Here is a 17,395-nt window from a genome sequence, read left to right as displayed (position 1 = left end):
CGAACATCCCATTTATGTGATCATTTGGGACAATGTACGCTTCCACAGAACAAACCAAATCAGAGTGGTTCACCACCAACAGTAACCACTTTTTAAACATCTGTCTGCCACCCTACTCCCCTTTCCTGAACCCTATAGAGGAGTTCTTCTCATCGTGGAGATGGAACGTTTATGACAGACAACCATACACTAGAGAGAACCTCCTAAGGGCAATGGAGCTGGCGTGTGTTGACATCCCAGTGGAGAACTTCCAAGGATGGATCCGCCATTCCAGGGCGTTTTTCCCGCGGTGCCTGGCAAGAGACAATATAGCCTGCGATGAGGTGATGTGGCCCGATGCAGCTCAGCGATATGATGCCGCACAGTGATTGTGGTGTAAATAAAAAAAAAAACTTCACACCCTGATCATGTTTTCAAGAGTACTGTTGTGTGCAATAGATTCTGTTTTTGCATTGAGTTGTGTTACAGTAGTGTACAGAATTTACTATAGATTTATACTCTTCATATGAAACTCGCAAATCTAAATGCCCAATCCTCTGCAGAGATCTAAGAAGATCCATTATTGTAAAGTTTCTAAAAATATGCATTGGCAGTTATGAAACAAAGAACCTTCTCACAAATTGAGCATTGTGTTTTCAATTGTTTTGCTGTAGTGTGTAATGATGTTTATAGTGTTTACATTTTTGAAAGCTTCGAGCTGCTCTTTTGGTGTGAAAGTTTGAGTTTTGAAGGGAGAAGGTGTGGTTGTGTTTATGTAGCTTTAGAAAAGGGTGTTGTGTTTAGACATTGGAGAACATGGACGAAACGTTTGTGAAATGTGTTTTAGCATTTGAGAAAAACTGTAATAAAATTGACTCGACTATGTGACGTCAGTGATTAAGGGAACTGAGAAAATAAAACAGTTGGAGGTCAAAGTCATTTTCAAGGTGGCTGGCTTAAAAAGCACCGTGTGTGTGTGTGTGGCTTTGGACAACATTTAATTTAGAAACAGGAGAGTTTTTCCTTCATTCTCCAAGCCTCCACTCCTGCTTTCTGCAAGCTGCCCACGTCCGCCTTCCCAGAGAAGCAATTAACAGAATCAAACACCCTTGACCGCGGCTTCCCACCGAGTCCACCAAGGCTCGATTAGAAAGCCCCACAACATGCCGACATGGGAAAAACTGGCCACGGCCGTGTTTGGGAACAATATTAGCCAAAGCAGATTGTATTTGTGTGTGTTGGGGAAGTAAAAAAAAGCTAAACACTACAAACAAGGTTCTTCCTTCGGAGTCGACATCTAACATGTTTTTGTGGCAAGCGCTGAGTCGCACTATTAAACTGTGCTGCTGATGGACATTTTGTCTGCTGCACTGCAGTGATGCAGAGCTGCTTGAGGAGGGAGGTCAGCCTCTGAAAGGGCAGAAAACTGTGGCAACATCATCAGAACAAATGTTTACCATTTACCATTTACAGGCTGTTTCTTTAAACAGAAACAGCCTGTAAATGGCTGCACGGCCAAACTGAACAGCATGTTGGGGGAAAGAGTTTTGATAAATCACCTGCACCAACTCTGCAGCTTTACAGAACCTCTTGCCCTGGTTTAGATACAAGTTTTGGCTTTACAACACATTTACTTTCTGGTCAGGCACTTCAGCCACTGTACACTACCCATCCAACACCAAACAGAAGTAGGGAATGCAAATATCCCAAACTGATTGTTGGACATGTTAACAATCAATCGATTAATCATTAAAATATTATGCAACACAAACCTTATGGTTTCCCATAACTAGTGTTTTTTTAACTGGCATGGCCCACAATCCATGGAAGTTTGAGTTGAGCAGTAAATTAAACACAATTCCAATTATAATTAAGAAAAGAATGGCCTATTTTAAATGGCCAGATAGTTTAAAATATTAAATATTGCACATACTTTAGCACAACCTCCAGGCTTCATTAAAGGATATAACGTACATGAGACTGAACATATTGGGTAGATTTGGCACTTGAAGGACTTTAGTTTTGACATGTTAGCCATTAGGTGAGGCTCAGGGCTGTGTGCCTGTCACATGGTTTTTATGTTTTCCTGCCCCCTAGTGGCCAAAATGCATTTACTGCTGCTTTAAGCAGTTATAACCCTCAAATTTCTTACTACTTTCTGCTCTAAAATAAATCATTTATTTCCTTTTCTCTGATGGAGGGCAGCAATATTAAATTACTGACTCACAAAGTGCTCCAGAATATTTAGAGTTTATGTTAAAATATTCTATTATGAAATGGAGTGTATAGTTTTGACCTAATGTTGGCGCTCAGAGGGGACACTGAAACATCCTCTGTGGACCATACATTTCTGTTCAAAATTTCATGGCAATCCATTTAATCGTTCAGATATTTCAGAAAGTGTGGCTGACTAAGCAACGCTCCTTGAGTGGCTAAAATGTTTCATTTTTAAACCTTTTTGCCGTCTCCTCCTTTAAAATAAAAGAACTGCTTCATTCTTCAGTTGCTTCTTAACAAAAGTTCAACAGTGATTTAGGCAATAACTTCCGGATGGAAGAGGCAGAGACAGCAGAAACATCATGTGTTTTCAGTCCGACTCTGCTTTAATATGATTGCATGGAGCGGTGTGTGATTGCAAATGTATGAACCAGGCGACATGACAGTGTGATGTAAGCTGCATGATTACACATGACGATCATGATGATTACTGTGTAGTTTGGTCTCTTTACTTTGATGATTGGGAGGTAATGCATTTCTTCGACATGCTCCACACTTTGGATCGCAGAGCAGACTGATAAAATCCTCTTACTGCTCATTGGTGGTTTGTCTGTGGCATGGGAGAAGCTTTCCATTCCATTTGAGAGACCATTATACATCTGTGTTGATCCCTTTGAGTTTATTCTGAGATTTTCCCCAGAACAACAATAGCCTTGGATGGTTGTTCAAATGCTGTAGGTTTATGATTACCTTATAAGAACCTTTAGCTGTCAGTTTTCAAACCACAAGAGCTACTGACACAATGTTGTCTTAAGGATCAGTTCACACGAATTACAGACGACATTTTAGCCTTAGTGTTGTCTAGCCAAGTAATGAGTGTTGTTGTATACATAAATTACATTATCACAGACCCCTCCATCTGATAATCAGACTCACATATCTGTTGCTAACACTGACATCATTAACAGTCAACACAGAGTCTGGGAAAAAAGGAAATAAGTCTATTTAACACTTACTATTTACTAGGTCTGGAACCGAACATTCAGATGTTCTTTCGTTAGGTAGATATTCAAGTTTCAATTTTGGAATGCGAATATTCAGGGGTTTTTTCACATGCCTGACCTGCGCTCACAGCAGTAAACGCAACGTTCCACTTCACATCAAAGGGAAAACAAAATGAAGCCCTCAGCTGTGTGGGAGCGCTTTAAATTAAATGACAATAGCAGTTTGGCAGTTTTGGGGTTTTAAATGGAATGGAAATAGCCTACATTTTAAAGTTAATCAGTAAACTGTAGGCTACTACAAACAAACAACACATTTAAATAATTATATCAGGCCAATTGTAGAAGAAAAACATTTAGTGCCTAATATAGTAAAAGTTAAAAGCAAATTTTGCATAATAATGTGTTGTTTTAGTTCTGCTACCAGAAATAGTGCTCCAGTCTGCTCTCCCTGGACCCCCTCCCGGATAAAATATTCCCATATTCTGCTCTGGATCTGCTCGGCTCAGCCTCTCACAATCTGGACTCTCAGCAAAACTATTTTTACTCACCTCCAGCTCTCTCTGTAGCTCAGACAATCCCTGCTACCTGCGTGTGCTGATCCATTCTTTCACCAAGATTCTTTGTCTTTATGGGGGCGGGGGCAGCTGTGGCTGAGGAGGGGGAGCGGGTTGGCCGTTAATCGGAAGGTCGGCGGTTCAATCCCGGCTCCCCCAGGCTGCATGTCGAAGTGTCCTTGGGCAAGATACTGAACCCCGGTGGCTGTTCCACTAGTGTATGAATGTGTGTGAATGTTAGTTTCTGTTTGAGCACGTGGGCTCAGTGAATGAATGTGAGTGAATGGTGAATGCAGATGTAGTGTAAAAGCGCTTTGAGTGGTCGAAAAGACAGAAAGGCGCCATACAAATATGGAGCATTTATATTTATTTTCTTTATAATAACAAACAACTGGTGTGTAGTTTTGCATCATTTCCTATTTCACTTTTCACCTGTGTCAAGAGGTTTGGTCTTTTTAATGCAATTTGACTAAAAACTTTTCATTTAAACTAGGATTATTCCAATAACTTAATAAGAGCCTTGTTCCTTAAAATAATTATAACATTGGTAAAAAGCTTATACTAATACTTATTCCTCCGAATTACTTATCACCTTTTTAAAAATTATCATTTAATTCAGAACAGTATTGGAATAGATTTACATTTTAACAGCAACAGTGTTTACAACAGCAAAACTACTAAAAACTCAATACCTGGAAATACATATAAAAATGTCAGTGTTAATGTAAAATACATAATTTCTTTATAATAAAAGGGCCCTATTAGATTTCAGAAAAAGTTACTTGTAAGTCTTAAAATCAAAATATATCTCAGATTCACAATGCAATATATAAAATCATTATCACAATATTGCATACTGTAGACACACAAGCAAGCAACACACAGACACACCTTGGCCTATAGAGTTGCTTGTCTCACTCTTACTGTGCTTTCAGACCAAAAGCGAAGCGAGTGTTCGGGGCGCTGAGTTATATATACACACAAAGTCAATGCAAAGACGCGTAGAGCCGCGATTTCCTGTCGGGCGGTGCAAAGCGTCACGAAGGGGGCGGTGCCGGCAACGCGAAGGCCTTTGTGTGAGTTGAAAATTTCCAACTCGAGCATTTTTTCGCGGGTTCTAATCGCATTCTCGAGTCATGTATGAACACTTGCAGCGAATGTACTCACGCGAAGAAAGCGTCGCAATGATTAAATTTGCGTTTGGTCTGAAAGCACCATTACCCCTGCCACGGCCTCCTTCATTCTTTCCTCCGTTAATGTTTCCTTCTCAGGTTAAAACCACACTTTTTTGAATCTGGTATCTCATTTCTCTACCTGCAGCTCTGGGTGTGCAGCAGTCTCTGTGAGCATCTCCCTCTTATTTGGCAGCAGCTGCAGCACTACAGCAGGTCAGTCACTGTGAGCCAGTCCCAAACACTCTACAATCTTTATATCTTGTCATGGTCACATAACTGTTTAATCACCTAATATATATCCTATGGTTGTTTTAATATCTCTGCCACAGATCATCCCCCAGCAGTATCAGCAGCAACAGCAGGATCCCCACAGTGTTTTAAAGCTAGACCTGGGTATTCTGGGTTTCTTTTTCCAAACTGTGTCACAGCCTTTGCTGATGTATCAATAAAGAAGCATCTGTATACGCATATCAAGCAAGTAACGATGTATTTCTGTATCGATATTTTGAGAACAGCCCTATTTAAATGCTTGTGCCGTGTGCCCCTTTTATACTTTGAGGACCTGCCCTTCCAAAGGTCTCTGCACGGCCCTAACGCTGCTATCTCTCCCCCATCGGATTCTCCCTCACTCATGTCATTGCCAGAGCTTCTTGGGCCTTCATCTTTCTGCTGTTCTGCTTCTATCAAATACATAGCTGTAGCTTGTGAAATGACAACTTGCTTATCAACAGATGTTTAAACAATCAGCGTAACGCGACTGTTTGATTATTCGCTCTTAATTACTATCGAAGCTTCGAAGCTCAAAAAATGGCATTCATGCCAGCCCTACTATTTACTGTAAGTTAGTCTACAACCTGCACAGTGGTTTTGATTTAATCCATACTTGTTGATATTGGGAATTGTACCTTTTTCTTTTCTAAGAAATGCTCTGTCATAGCAAGAAAGGTCTAAAAAGAGAAACAAACGTCGCTTAAATTTCAATCACACTGTAAAACTATTTTCAGTGTTTGTGTAAAACTACACAGTAATAATTCTTTATACAGTTATATAAGTGACATGGTTTTGTACTAGTGTCATAAATATGGATTTTTTGATACATATGGATTTTGAATATTTCAAACAGTTTTAATATTGATTTTCCACAGTATCGTTCTGACAGCGAGCTGACACACACACCGCTGCCGTGCCCACACGGCCCCGCCGCCTGTCACTCACAGCGCTTTCTTCTGGTCTCATTCGCTCCGTTTGAATCGCGTTTTTTCTCCCTGCCAGAGTTTCAAAAAGCCGCGCCATACTGTGCTGTGATTGACTAGTACTCGTAACGCAAGCCCATATGAAAGTGACGGTACAGAGCAGTGCTAACGAAAGAGCAAAGCAGCTGCACTATAAAGACGATTCGTTCAGTGAATAAGAGTACAGAGTTCATGCTAAATTAGGAAATGAAGTTCTATCCAATAGAGTAATGGCCAGTTTTTTAAGAGTTGAAGTCAGATTTTAATATTCAACGACTTGTCCTTCCTGTTTAACCTCACACATCCTGCCTTTCCTCCTTCAAAGAACACACTTCCAGCCTCAGATGTGATTGAAGGATCTGCTCATTAATTCACAGGAAGACCATTAGAACAGGCTGGAATGTCACCATTAAAGCTAAGATGTTACCCAAGGTGATGAACACGCCGCAGCTGAAGAATATAGTATGCACCATAATTATATATGGATTATGTGAAGGCTGTATTTCCGTTTTAAATCACAGAAGATTAGATGTGTTGATTGGACTGTTAGGAGCAGGAGAAGAATAGAGCTGAACTGTTGTTGCTGTTAGTCAAAAGGATATGGCTTTTTCTATTTTCTGAAACACATACAAAGAGATCAGAGTCTACAGCAATATTTCTGGAACAATTTGGAATAATGTTCCAACGAGGCCCATTTTATTTCAATAGCTCATAAAAAGCCAAATTTCGAGGACCATAATCCATTGCAGGCCATCCAGTGGAGCATTTAGATAATCCTTGTCAACTGAATTTGGAAAACGATGTGTGGAAGAACTTGCCTGCACTGCAGTGGCTTTTTTTGGTCAAGATCATATGATAAATTTACTTGCCACCATTGACCCCCTAAGCGCCCAGGGAAACTCTTGGCCTCAGGTGAAGATGCAAACAATGGTCATTCATTGGCCACGGGTGGTTCTAACGACTATAACGACTGTCGTTACAACAGCTAGGAGCACTAACGAACCAGCGGTATCGATCATTCAAACAACCACCCCAAAGAGGTTAAATAGCTGGGTTTCCCTACCAGTCAGTCAGAACTGAAGAAGTCTCTCGGATGAGGGACAAAACATCTTCTAGTATCTTCAACCAAGTCCAGTTGCCCTTGACCTTAACCTGCTTTAGATAACTACGACCTGGATGACTGAAAACCTTCACAGAGAGCCCTAGACATAATATATGAACACAGATCTTATTAACATTTGCAAAATAAAGGGGTATAAAAATGGGTTTTCACATTCAACACCCATCAAGCACTGAAGTGAAATGCAAACTCTGCTGTAAAACCAAGTATAATGGAACTTGTTCAAGCATATTACTGGTCACAGTCAATTGCCAGTTTATTAGATACACCTAGCTAAAACCAAATCAACACCTGTGTAAAGCACAGAACATTATAACTTTAAGGAAGGGAGCATTTATAGCAACTGTTTAGACTGCAACTGAGTGTAGGCTTAACATTGTGGGATGACATTTTTTGAAAAATGTTTACTTATGGGTTTATAATGAGCACCAGGAGGCACCATTAGTGTATGATCCTATTTCATGACAAGAGGCCTTTTGCATCCCGGTGATTAGTGACTGTTGCCTCTCAGAAGGAGAGCGAGAGGTAAGTGACATTTTCATGCCAAAAAACCTCTTAGAGAGGCAGTCAGGGTGGATGGTTTGGCCACAGGTGTCAAAGAAATGCCTTAAAACACCAGATGCCTGACCTGTCAATCATTTTCCTTAAACTACGAATAGTTTGTGTTGCCTAAACCTAACAATGCCTTAACCATAGAGGTGGAAGATTAGAAAACACTCCTGAGTCCTTCTGGAAGACATTAACATTAGTTTTTGTTATATGAAGACTTGTTCTGTTGTTCTCTGTGATGTTGGAGCATCTCATTGGGTTCTCAGTGGGTTGTTCTGAATGACGCATTTTGGCCAAGGTTGTGGACATGTTTGTGTACTGTTCATAGGCTGTATATAAGAAGTGGACGTAGTCATCGTGACACCACTCGTTGGTTTGTGGACTGCCGTTTTGAACCCTTGAGTTTGGCTGCTAGGGCGCCTCCATGTTGATTTTTTGCAACCAGCAGCACCGGACGTGACCATGTTAGAGACTATGGAGCAAACGGGTCCTTGTGGAGTTAGCTAGCTTGATTAGCTAGGTAAAACAAAATGTTCTCACCTGAGAAAGTGAACAGCCAACTCCTAATAAGCTTTTTCAACAGCGCTGGTTAAATTTACACACGTACGAGTCACTGTAGCGTGATTGACAGGTCGCCATGGTAATGACTAATCAATCACAGATAGTCCCACCCTGAAGCATACTCTGCTTTGTGGTCCATTTTCCTCTAAAATGGGACCATCATTTACTAAATGTACATCATGCTGTATTAATGAAGACTTGAAACTAGCAACTTAAATCAGCTGATAAGTAGGGTCGTTTTACCATTATTTCTAATGGAACCTGACCTCTTTTTGCCCGAGTCATCCCCTGCTGGCTGTTTGATAGAATGCAGGTTTAAGGGACTTCTGCATTCGCTTCAGTTCTCAGACCGGAAGTTTACCGCTTGGTACTGTTACAGACCCTACTGGGCTCACATGTGCAAGTCATACTAAAGTTAAACTTCTTACGTTCAAACAGATTACAAAGGAAAGCTTGCAGAGTGCACAGGCATCATTTGAAAAGAAAGATCTGGTTTTGATTTGATAAAAATGTCCATTGTTGGTGAAGGTTGTTCTCAAGGTGATTTATTTGATGTATAGTGTGACAATTCTCAAAGGGAGGCCTGCTATGCAAATATACAGTTAAAAAGAACAAAACAGAGCCTAGTGTCTTTTTTGTGAACCAATATATATGATTCCCCTCAGATTTTCTCAGCAGGTTTGACACATTTCCCCACAGTAATGATTCTGCTCTGCAAACAGTCACTGCATGTTCTCAATTCCTCTGGAACAGGATTCGCCCACCAGTAGTGGTATGGAGCAATGTCTTAATGAGCAGATCCTTGTTTTGGGTTCTAAGGATCTCCTGTCTACCAGCACACGCAGGAGCATATACATGCTGACTGCACAGGCCTGCATGTCTGTTAAATGAGGAAATGAGGGGCTAAATTACTTTATTAGGTTTTAAGTGATCCTGCTGATCAACAGCTGCTGATGGTAAGAAATATAGCAACTCACAAGACAACTGCTAGCTAGCAAATATGGAATAAGTTTCCAAAACAAACTATTAATTCTAATATACTAATAAAAATAATTTGTATTAAAAAACATCATATTTGCAAATGTTTTATAAGAAGAAAACAAAAGATATTAGAAAAGTATTTAGTATTGCACAGTTTTATTCATCCTCAATGAAACGGTCAATATTTTTTAAATTGATAATTTAGTCTATACATTTTTTTAAAAACTGCTTTCAATGTCAAAACACAATTTTCCCACAGCAAAATGTGAGGGACGATTTTTCTGTCTGATCAACAGTCCAAAAGCCCAAAATATTCATGTTATGGTGGTATAAAACAGAGAAAAGCTGCATTTCCTCACATTTGTGAAGCTGGAAACAAATGTTTAAAAAAAAAAATACTTAATACATAATACATTATAAGAACTGTTATCAGTTCTGTGAATCAACCAATCAATCAAGAATCATTTCAGAACTGAGAATTCTTTAATGATAAAATTGTTGATGAATGTGATTCACATAAAATGTACAAGTCGCTGCTGTCTTAAAGAGCGGGCCATTATAAACTGAAGAAAAAATAATTATGTAAACATGCTGCGGGTTAAAAGCACATATCATGCCAAATGTAGCTGGATGAGGGCTGACAGTCATTAAACTACCTCTTTGCCAGAGCAACGAGGGACTAATTTTAAGTTCTTCCTAGCATGAGTGGGCAGTGTGATGACGACAGCTCTGTGCTCCGGTCATGATCCAGGTTCAGGTCCAAATGAGAAATCTCAAATACTAAAAATATTTTTTTTGGATTTTGGTTTTTGAATTTTCATAAGACAAAGTGAGAGAGTGCTGAACCTTCCAACACACAAATCTGACATGACACAATAATGGATGAGCTTTCAGTCTTGTACAAACCAACCAGAGTGCCTGGTTTCTACAGTGACTGCTGTTTTCTGTTCAGGATGGACGTAGATGCTTTGTGGGTTTGAGAAGAGCTTCCCTGTGTCACCTGTGTCGTCGTCAGCCAGACAAAATCTCCAACATCTCCAAATAACGACATCTAGACACCGGCCAGGGTCGGATCACATCCTAACCCCTTAATTCCTCCACATGTGATGGTACTTGTGGAACTTTAGGTAGAGAAAAGCACACAGAAGAAGAAAGGAAACAAAGGGGGAAGAACAAACAGGGTCCAAAAATAGCTTTTTGTTCACATGGAAACCACACGAATGAGATGGAGAGGAAGGAGGGAGGAAGCCACGGTGAGAGCGAGGAAGAGAGGAGTGATGATTATAAAAAGAGGAGAATAAAAGAGATAAAGAGGGAGGGGGAGAATGGAAAGAGGAAGAGAGGTGGCGCAGGAGGAGAATGTGAAGAGGAAAAGGAAGAGGAGAGGGAAGAAAGGAGGAGATAAGTAGAGAGAGGATCTAAAAAAAATTAGAGAAGAGAAGAGGTAAACGGCAAGCAGAGGATTTTCTTAGCCTTTTTATTATTGTGATCTTTTTCTACTGTTGTTTTATCTGTATTGTTTTGTCTCCAACTTTTTACGCTGTCATCTGGGTACACAGTGGGATCACACACACACACACACACACACACACACACACACACGTATATGAAAAATGGAGAATAAAGACAGGAATAAGCGTTAAGCGCCCTGTCGTGCCTCGTTGATCCTTGCGGTGTTAAATCTTTCCGGCCTTTCCAACGCCGGTGAAAGTAGAGCAGCGTTCTTAATCCCAGAAGGGGATGAGAAGACGCAGAAAACTTCTCAGTTACACACATCACCAGGATTTCCTCTTTCACCGAGGCTATGGGCCTGGGTTTGAGGATTGAACGAATACTGTATAATGAGGTCTGAGGTGTGTGGAGGTGGTAGGGGAGCAAAGTATTTAATACCCAGGATCGAGTTCAGGCAAACGTTTATATTCCTTCAGCTGATGCTCCAGTGAGTCACAACAGATCCATCAGCAGGATTTTCTTTAGAGCAGGGGTATTCAATTACAATTCAAAGAGGTCCAGTTACAGAAAATTTCCTGAAGCAAAGTTCCAGAATATCATAACCACTAACTTGCGTTATCATTCAGTACCATAACGTATAGTCGTATCAACATGTTTTTAGTCAACAACGGACTGTCAATCAAATAATATTTCAAGAATATTCACTGTCAGTTTTCACATCAAACTGGAGGGATAATAAATAATAACTACTCTAATAATAAATTCTAAATTTAAGTAAACTAAAATAAATTGCTTAATTTCAGAAAAAAATGAAATAAAAAGTGTAGCTTGAAGTGATAAAGTGTAGTCACAACCAATTTTATAATAAATACTCAACACATCTTAAAAAAAACAGTTGTAATACCTCCTCTTCTCTGTCATTCCTGCTTATAGAGCTACCACTTTCCTACTTTCTCTTGTTCAGTAAGAAACGTGAGCTCTTGCTTACCTGCCAGCTAGGATAGGAGATATATGAGATATTCTGATTTTGAACTGCCCGTGGGAGGAACGTACATGTAAGAATCTGTACATTGCTGATTAAAAGCCATGTGAAATTTCTTTTCTCTTTCGCCTCCTCTTTTCGTGTGCGTTTCCAAAACGTCTCTGGTGTATCCCACTTGCAGGCTCGACTCACAACACTTATCGGAATGCACAGATTTGACTGGCTGAGCAGCATCACATGACACGATTGGAGCACATGCAATTGGTCTGTGAGTTTCCTGGGGCTCTCAACCAGCACAGTAAATGCTAGAAAAGCTGTGTGGGTTAAAATAGAAACGATCCATCACGAGGTAGTAATTCTCAATAAAAAATCGGCTGTAGGTCAGGGGTCCAAACAAAGGACAAAGAGAGCAGAAAACACACCCCAGACTACAAGAGTTTGTCATAAACCAGTAATAACAGTAATAACCCTTAATATCCGTTACTGTGTGTTCACACAGAAAGCGATTTTTCATGTTTAAGGGCACAAGATTAAGGGCAAATATTTGCCGCATTACACGCATAAGTAAACATTCATACAGTTAAATTTAATTGGGTATAAAGGGCGCTTTTATTTCAAAAACAATTTAAATGATGGAAATACAAGCAGAGGGTCTTTCTAATATGAAAACTGGTTCCCAAACTCTCTTGATTAACAGTTTGTGCTTTGCTGCATTAACCTTGAGCACCATCTGGTCTGAGTAGCCTCAGTTCCTAAACTCTCCACGTTTACACAAACTGACAGTAAGGGGGTAGAGAAACAAAGCCGAGACAGCAGACTGAATGAGCAATAAATTACCTGCTGTCCCTAGAACACTGCTCGATAAAGAAAAGAATTGTTTGCTGCAGGGAAAAAAAGGTCTTTTTCAAAAATGAGTTATGATCAGGTGAAACTCAAGGACATGCTTCCTGCTGCCACATGAATAGCTTCATGTGGCAGCAGGAAACACAACAAATTGGAAACATAAAATGCTGTCGCAACAGTAGTTTAATCCTGCTAAACAGTGAGCTTTATTACATCAGCAAACAATCAGTTTGGAAACTGACATCTGATCTAGATCTAATCTGATCTAATCTAGACAGGGCTAACGGGGATGTTTCTTGCTGTGTATATGTTTATAGCGGATTCTGGAGGTTTACAGGACTCTGAACCTGGATTTTGAGGCTTAAATTCAGCCTGAGAATCACAGAGCAGTGCAACACCAGAGGGATCTGAGATCTGTTACTGTACAGAGGAAGAGTCCAGATGGATTAACCACCCCATACACAATAAAAGAAAAATGCAATGAGGTTAGAAAAGTGAAAAGAAAGAGATGGCATTTAGTGAAACGGGTTTCTATCATTTATCCCCCTTTATATTTTTAAATGTGTGCAAAACATTAGAAACATCTCTTAATATAATGCAGTCCACTTAATTTATATTCACTTATTATAAATATTTGCCTGAGAGCGTCCTTTTGCTCCAGTTCCAAATTCAGAGAGAAATGACAAAACACAGAAAACTGAACTCTGTGTGTGTTAGTATTTGTGTGTATATATTCGTATGTGTGTGTGCAGTACCTGTCCAGGTCTTCGCTGTCCTGCATGTTGAACAGCATGGATGGGATCAGTTTGTCCATGTGCTGAGGTTCCCAGATGATAGCTTGCAGCTCATCATTCACCGTCTTCCTCACCACGCCTTGCAGACCTTTAATCCCAGCCACACGGATTCTGACACGGACACACAGTAACCGTTAGATATTCATGAATAGACTCCAAACACACACTCAAACTGGTAATACTATTAGTATTTTTAATAGAAATTGGTGTGGCATTGTTATTGCATATGAACAGTGGAGAAAAAAAAGGTTATGAATGTATGGGAAATAAAGATGTTTAGTTATATAAGTTTGTTTATTATCATTACATACACTCATCTATCAAAATCTATTTGAATTAGAATATTTTAAAAAACTACAAACAAGTTACAAAACTTAGCCCTATTCTATTATTAACAAGGTCACACTTCAATTAATAATCTGACTAACTATCAGTGCATAAATTAAAAATAAATGACATGTGCATTAAGAAACGCTGCTCGTACACTGGATGTCTTGATATTTGTATACTGACAATCATCACAGAAAAGGTTGCCGACCCCCGTTGTAGAAAGCGACGGTCTGAAGACATGATTATGAAAGTTGTATAAGCAACTCTGGTTCTGGTTTGTTTGAGTTATGGTGTCTTATGAGCCCCTGCAGGTTGGGTGTTGTTGAACCCATGCCTTCATAATAGAAATGTCATTCACTGATACAAGAAAAAACACAAAAGGAGACTGTACTAATTGGAACAGGTTTATTTTTCTTGATGTCCTGGTCTCATGTAAGTGTGGCTATCCTCAGGCACCACAGGTAATTTGTTCAATTGCTGTATTTTGACATGAAGTAGTGTATTGTTATACTGTCTCTAAAATGTATTTGGGAAGTGGCTAGTTTGGATTGTTGTGCACAATAACTGTCTGACAACCGAGACTGGGATTTGTGTCCTGTCTTCTCCTTATGTGTCAAAATTGGTTCCTTCAAACCATGACCACAATGTTTCTCAAATGCTAATTAAGTAGTTTTAGTTGACTAAACTTAACTAGAGGGTATGTTTGGTATTTTTCAACCTGGTGTGCTGCAGTCGGTAGCAGTGAATCAGGGCTGCAACGTAATCCTTTTTGGCAATTGTGCCCCATCAAAATACATGTTTGTTGTCACCGACAGGCTCAGATTATTATTACAAGTGTCTGATGACATCATGCAACGTATCCCTACAGAGAGACCTTTTTTATTAACCTTTTATTAACATTTTTGTTTAACCAGAAACTGTTGCTATATAACTCTCGTCAAAGCCACCAAACCCCATAGACAAAAAAACAGAACATGGGTGTTGCTGGTCTACCGCTGCCTCTGTTGGTTTGTGTTATAGCGTGCTAATGTACAGCATGTAAAGTTTAGCATCCTGCCATGTTAAAATGTGTGCAATTAGGATGACATGACAATGTAAGCATGTACTTGTGGAGGTTTTGTCTCAATGAAAAGTCAGGGAACCACCAAAGTCATTAGGATTTATCCTCTGGAGACCTTTGATGCCAAATTTCATGGCCGTCCATCTAATAGTTGTCCAGATATTTCTCTCTGGACAAGTTGTTGGACCAAACTACCAACTGACATCAGCATTCATGGAGTCATGCTGCTAATATGTCCAATAAAATAACTGGAAACTTGTTTGACATGAGATAAACGACCTGAACATAGTTCCCTTCACATAAGTAGTTTAGTAGTAGTTCAGTAAATCAAGCTTTTCCCTTGTGCCCATGTCTCTACTTTACAACTCAATGTAGTTTGAGAGTTTCTCATATTACTAAAGCTGCAGGGTTGGCTCATTCTCTGTCTCTCAACGTCAACTTCAAATTCTTATCTGCTTTCTGAGGAAAGATAACTCAATCTAATTACACGTAGTATGCGTTAGTGCTGGAAATGATATTGAAACTAAGACCACACACAAACATACAAGCCTCACACACCCTCCAGTGTCTCTAATCTGCCAGACAGAAAAGCCTCACAGAGTCTGCAGGGCAGGATTGGTCTCAGGACCAATCTGAGCCCAGAGAGTCTGACTTTAACATTACTATTTCTGACTACCCTCTCTGTTTCTGACACAAACAAGATTCTGAGCAAATATATGAAAAGCTGGGCAGGTGACCTCGCCTTAGGTCTAATCCAATAACCACCAAAGAAATTCTATTTGGGAATTCCTCTACACCTACAGCGAGGCGCTGCATTATGGAATAATGAAACACAGAAAAAAAGCAAAGTGAGAAGTCATACTGTTTACAGCAGGGCAGCAGCAAGGTATCAAGCCAACTTGAAAATAATCCCAGCATCCCCTGGCTCTCACCGTACCACACACCTCCAACCAACACCAGCATGCACACACACCAACACATACAAATGAGATAAAGGTGCATTTCTATGCACAAATAAGCGCACACAGCTCTGCACTAACACAGGTCTCAGCTGTTGCAGTGATACTGGAGGAGGGAAGTTATTTCCATAATGAATGAGAGAGAAAAGTCTTTAGGTTTGGATTTAATACACTGCTGATATGTATTAGAGACAGAGGGTGGGCGTCTCAGCGGGAGAGGGCGTCTTGTAAAGTGTGGTGTCACAGCCTCACCTGAGCCGCACTGCCACCACAGAGCTATTTTTACCAGCCTAACAATCCGACAGACAGTTTCTCTGTCTTCAAAACAATGAAAAACTGTTTGCCCGATGTCTGGCTCCCTTTTCTCTGCTGCTTCTGATTTTAAACAGCTTCATATTTCAGGTGAATGATAATGCATGTGGAGGAAATTGTTTTTGTACTATTTAAGGGTATAATTTAGCTCTAGATCTTTAAAAATCTGACTTGCTCCCATTGGATATTGCTTGGCTTTTAATAGAGAGCTCATTTATTTTCTGCATTTTCGCCAAAGAGGAATACACCTGGTTGCATTTGCTTTTGTATACATCTTCTTAATCAAATCATATGTTTTCCCCCCCCCCCCCAACGGCACTTTCAAGTAGCCTAGCCATGCCAGATGGAATCAAAGAAACAGGCCTTTCTTTTCTTTATGTCTTATTCTTGATCAAGTCTCGAGGGTAAATATATGGTCTGTTGTGCAGCAATTTGTCAGGAAACCAATCTGGTATTTGTGCAGAATATTGTGGTAATCAAGAAAGTTGACAAGTCGTTTATTAATGATGTCGCAGAATATTTTTCACACATATTTCCCAGTGGTTATTTGGATCATATTTATCTCTGGATTTATGAATTGGGGTTATTAAACCTTTGTTCCAGATGTCAGGAAAAGTTCCAGTTGATAAAATAGTATTGAATAGTTTTCGTATTTAAGTATTTAACCATTTAGTTGAGGAGCCTATTTTCCATTCAGGGATTGGATGACATCTATTAATTCTTGTTCTGTTACTGCTTACTACTTTTGTTTAGGTTGTTCCATTTCTCCCAGAACTTGTTAGATTCCTCAATTTCACAGAGCTGGTTCTTGTTGTGCTGTTCTTTCTCTCACAGAGCAGCACCACAGACAGACAGGCAGCAGCCCCTCTCAGCTCCTACCCCAGCTGTGCTTTTCTTGGCTTGTGAGGAGATGAGTGGTGATGAACAACAGACGAAGCTACCAGAGTCTCCAGTTTACAGCTAATTAGCCAAAAGACCAATACAGTTGACTTCTGTCTTGTAAACATGCATGACTCATAAGCTACTAGCTAATGTAATAAGTTAGCTAGCTAAAGGCAATATATCATGGCCATACAGGCTAATGTACTGTACTTAATGGAGACACTACAGGTGAATAAAGTAAAATTTGTGTCTAATAACTTTGATACTCAAATTAGGCATTAACTAATTAAAATGTACTAATTTGCATACATTTGATAAGACGTTGCAGATGAATAGGATAAACAAACCAACTAAAGCATATCACAACAGAACTTCCCCAGTTAAAGACTTACATCAAAAGTCTTTTCCC

The 17,395-nt window shown here is 39.8% G+C and overlaps 1 protein-coding gene across 5 annotated transcripts in view; it reads right to left on the bottom strand.

Moving 5' to 3' along the window:
• efr3a (EFR3 homolog A (S. cerevisiae)) overlaps window positions 1–17,395 on the bottom strand; it is a 254,822-nt gene that overhangs the window by 125,473 nt on the left and 111,954 nt on the right. For all 5 annotated transcript variants that reach the window (XM_046052401.1, XM_046052402.1, XM_046052403.1 and 2 more), the window contains one exon: window positions 13,405–13,554. In XM_046052401.1, coding sequence (XP_045908357.1) covers window positions 13,405–13,554 — 150 coding nt within the window. The remainder of the gene's footprint in view (window positions 1–13,404; window positions 13,555–17,395) is intronic.

The sequence above is a fragment of the Micropterus dolomieu genome, linkage group LG06, assembly GCF_021292245.1.
Source record: "Micropterus dolomieu isolate WLL.071019.BEF.003 ecotype Adirondacks linkage group LG06, ASM2129224v1, whole genome shotgun sequence".
Lineage (NCBI taxonomy): Eukaryota > Metazoa > Chordata > Actinopteri > Centrarchiformes > Centrarchidae > Micropterus > Micropterus dolomieu.
Note: the sequence above shows the minus strand (reverse complement) of the source record. Positions and strands in the feature narration are given on the sequence as shown.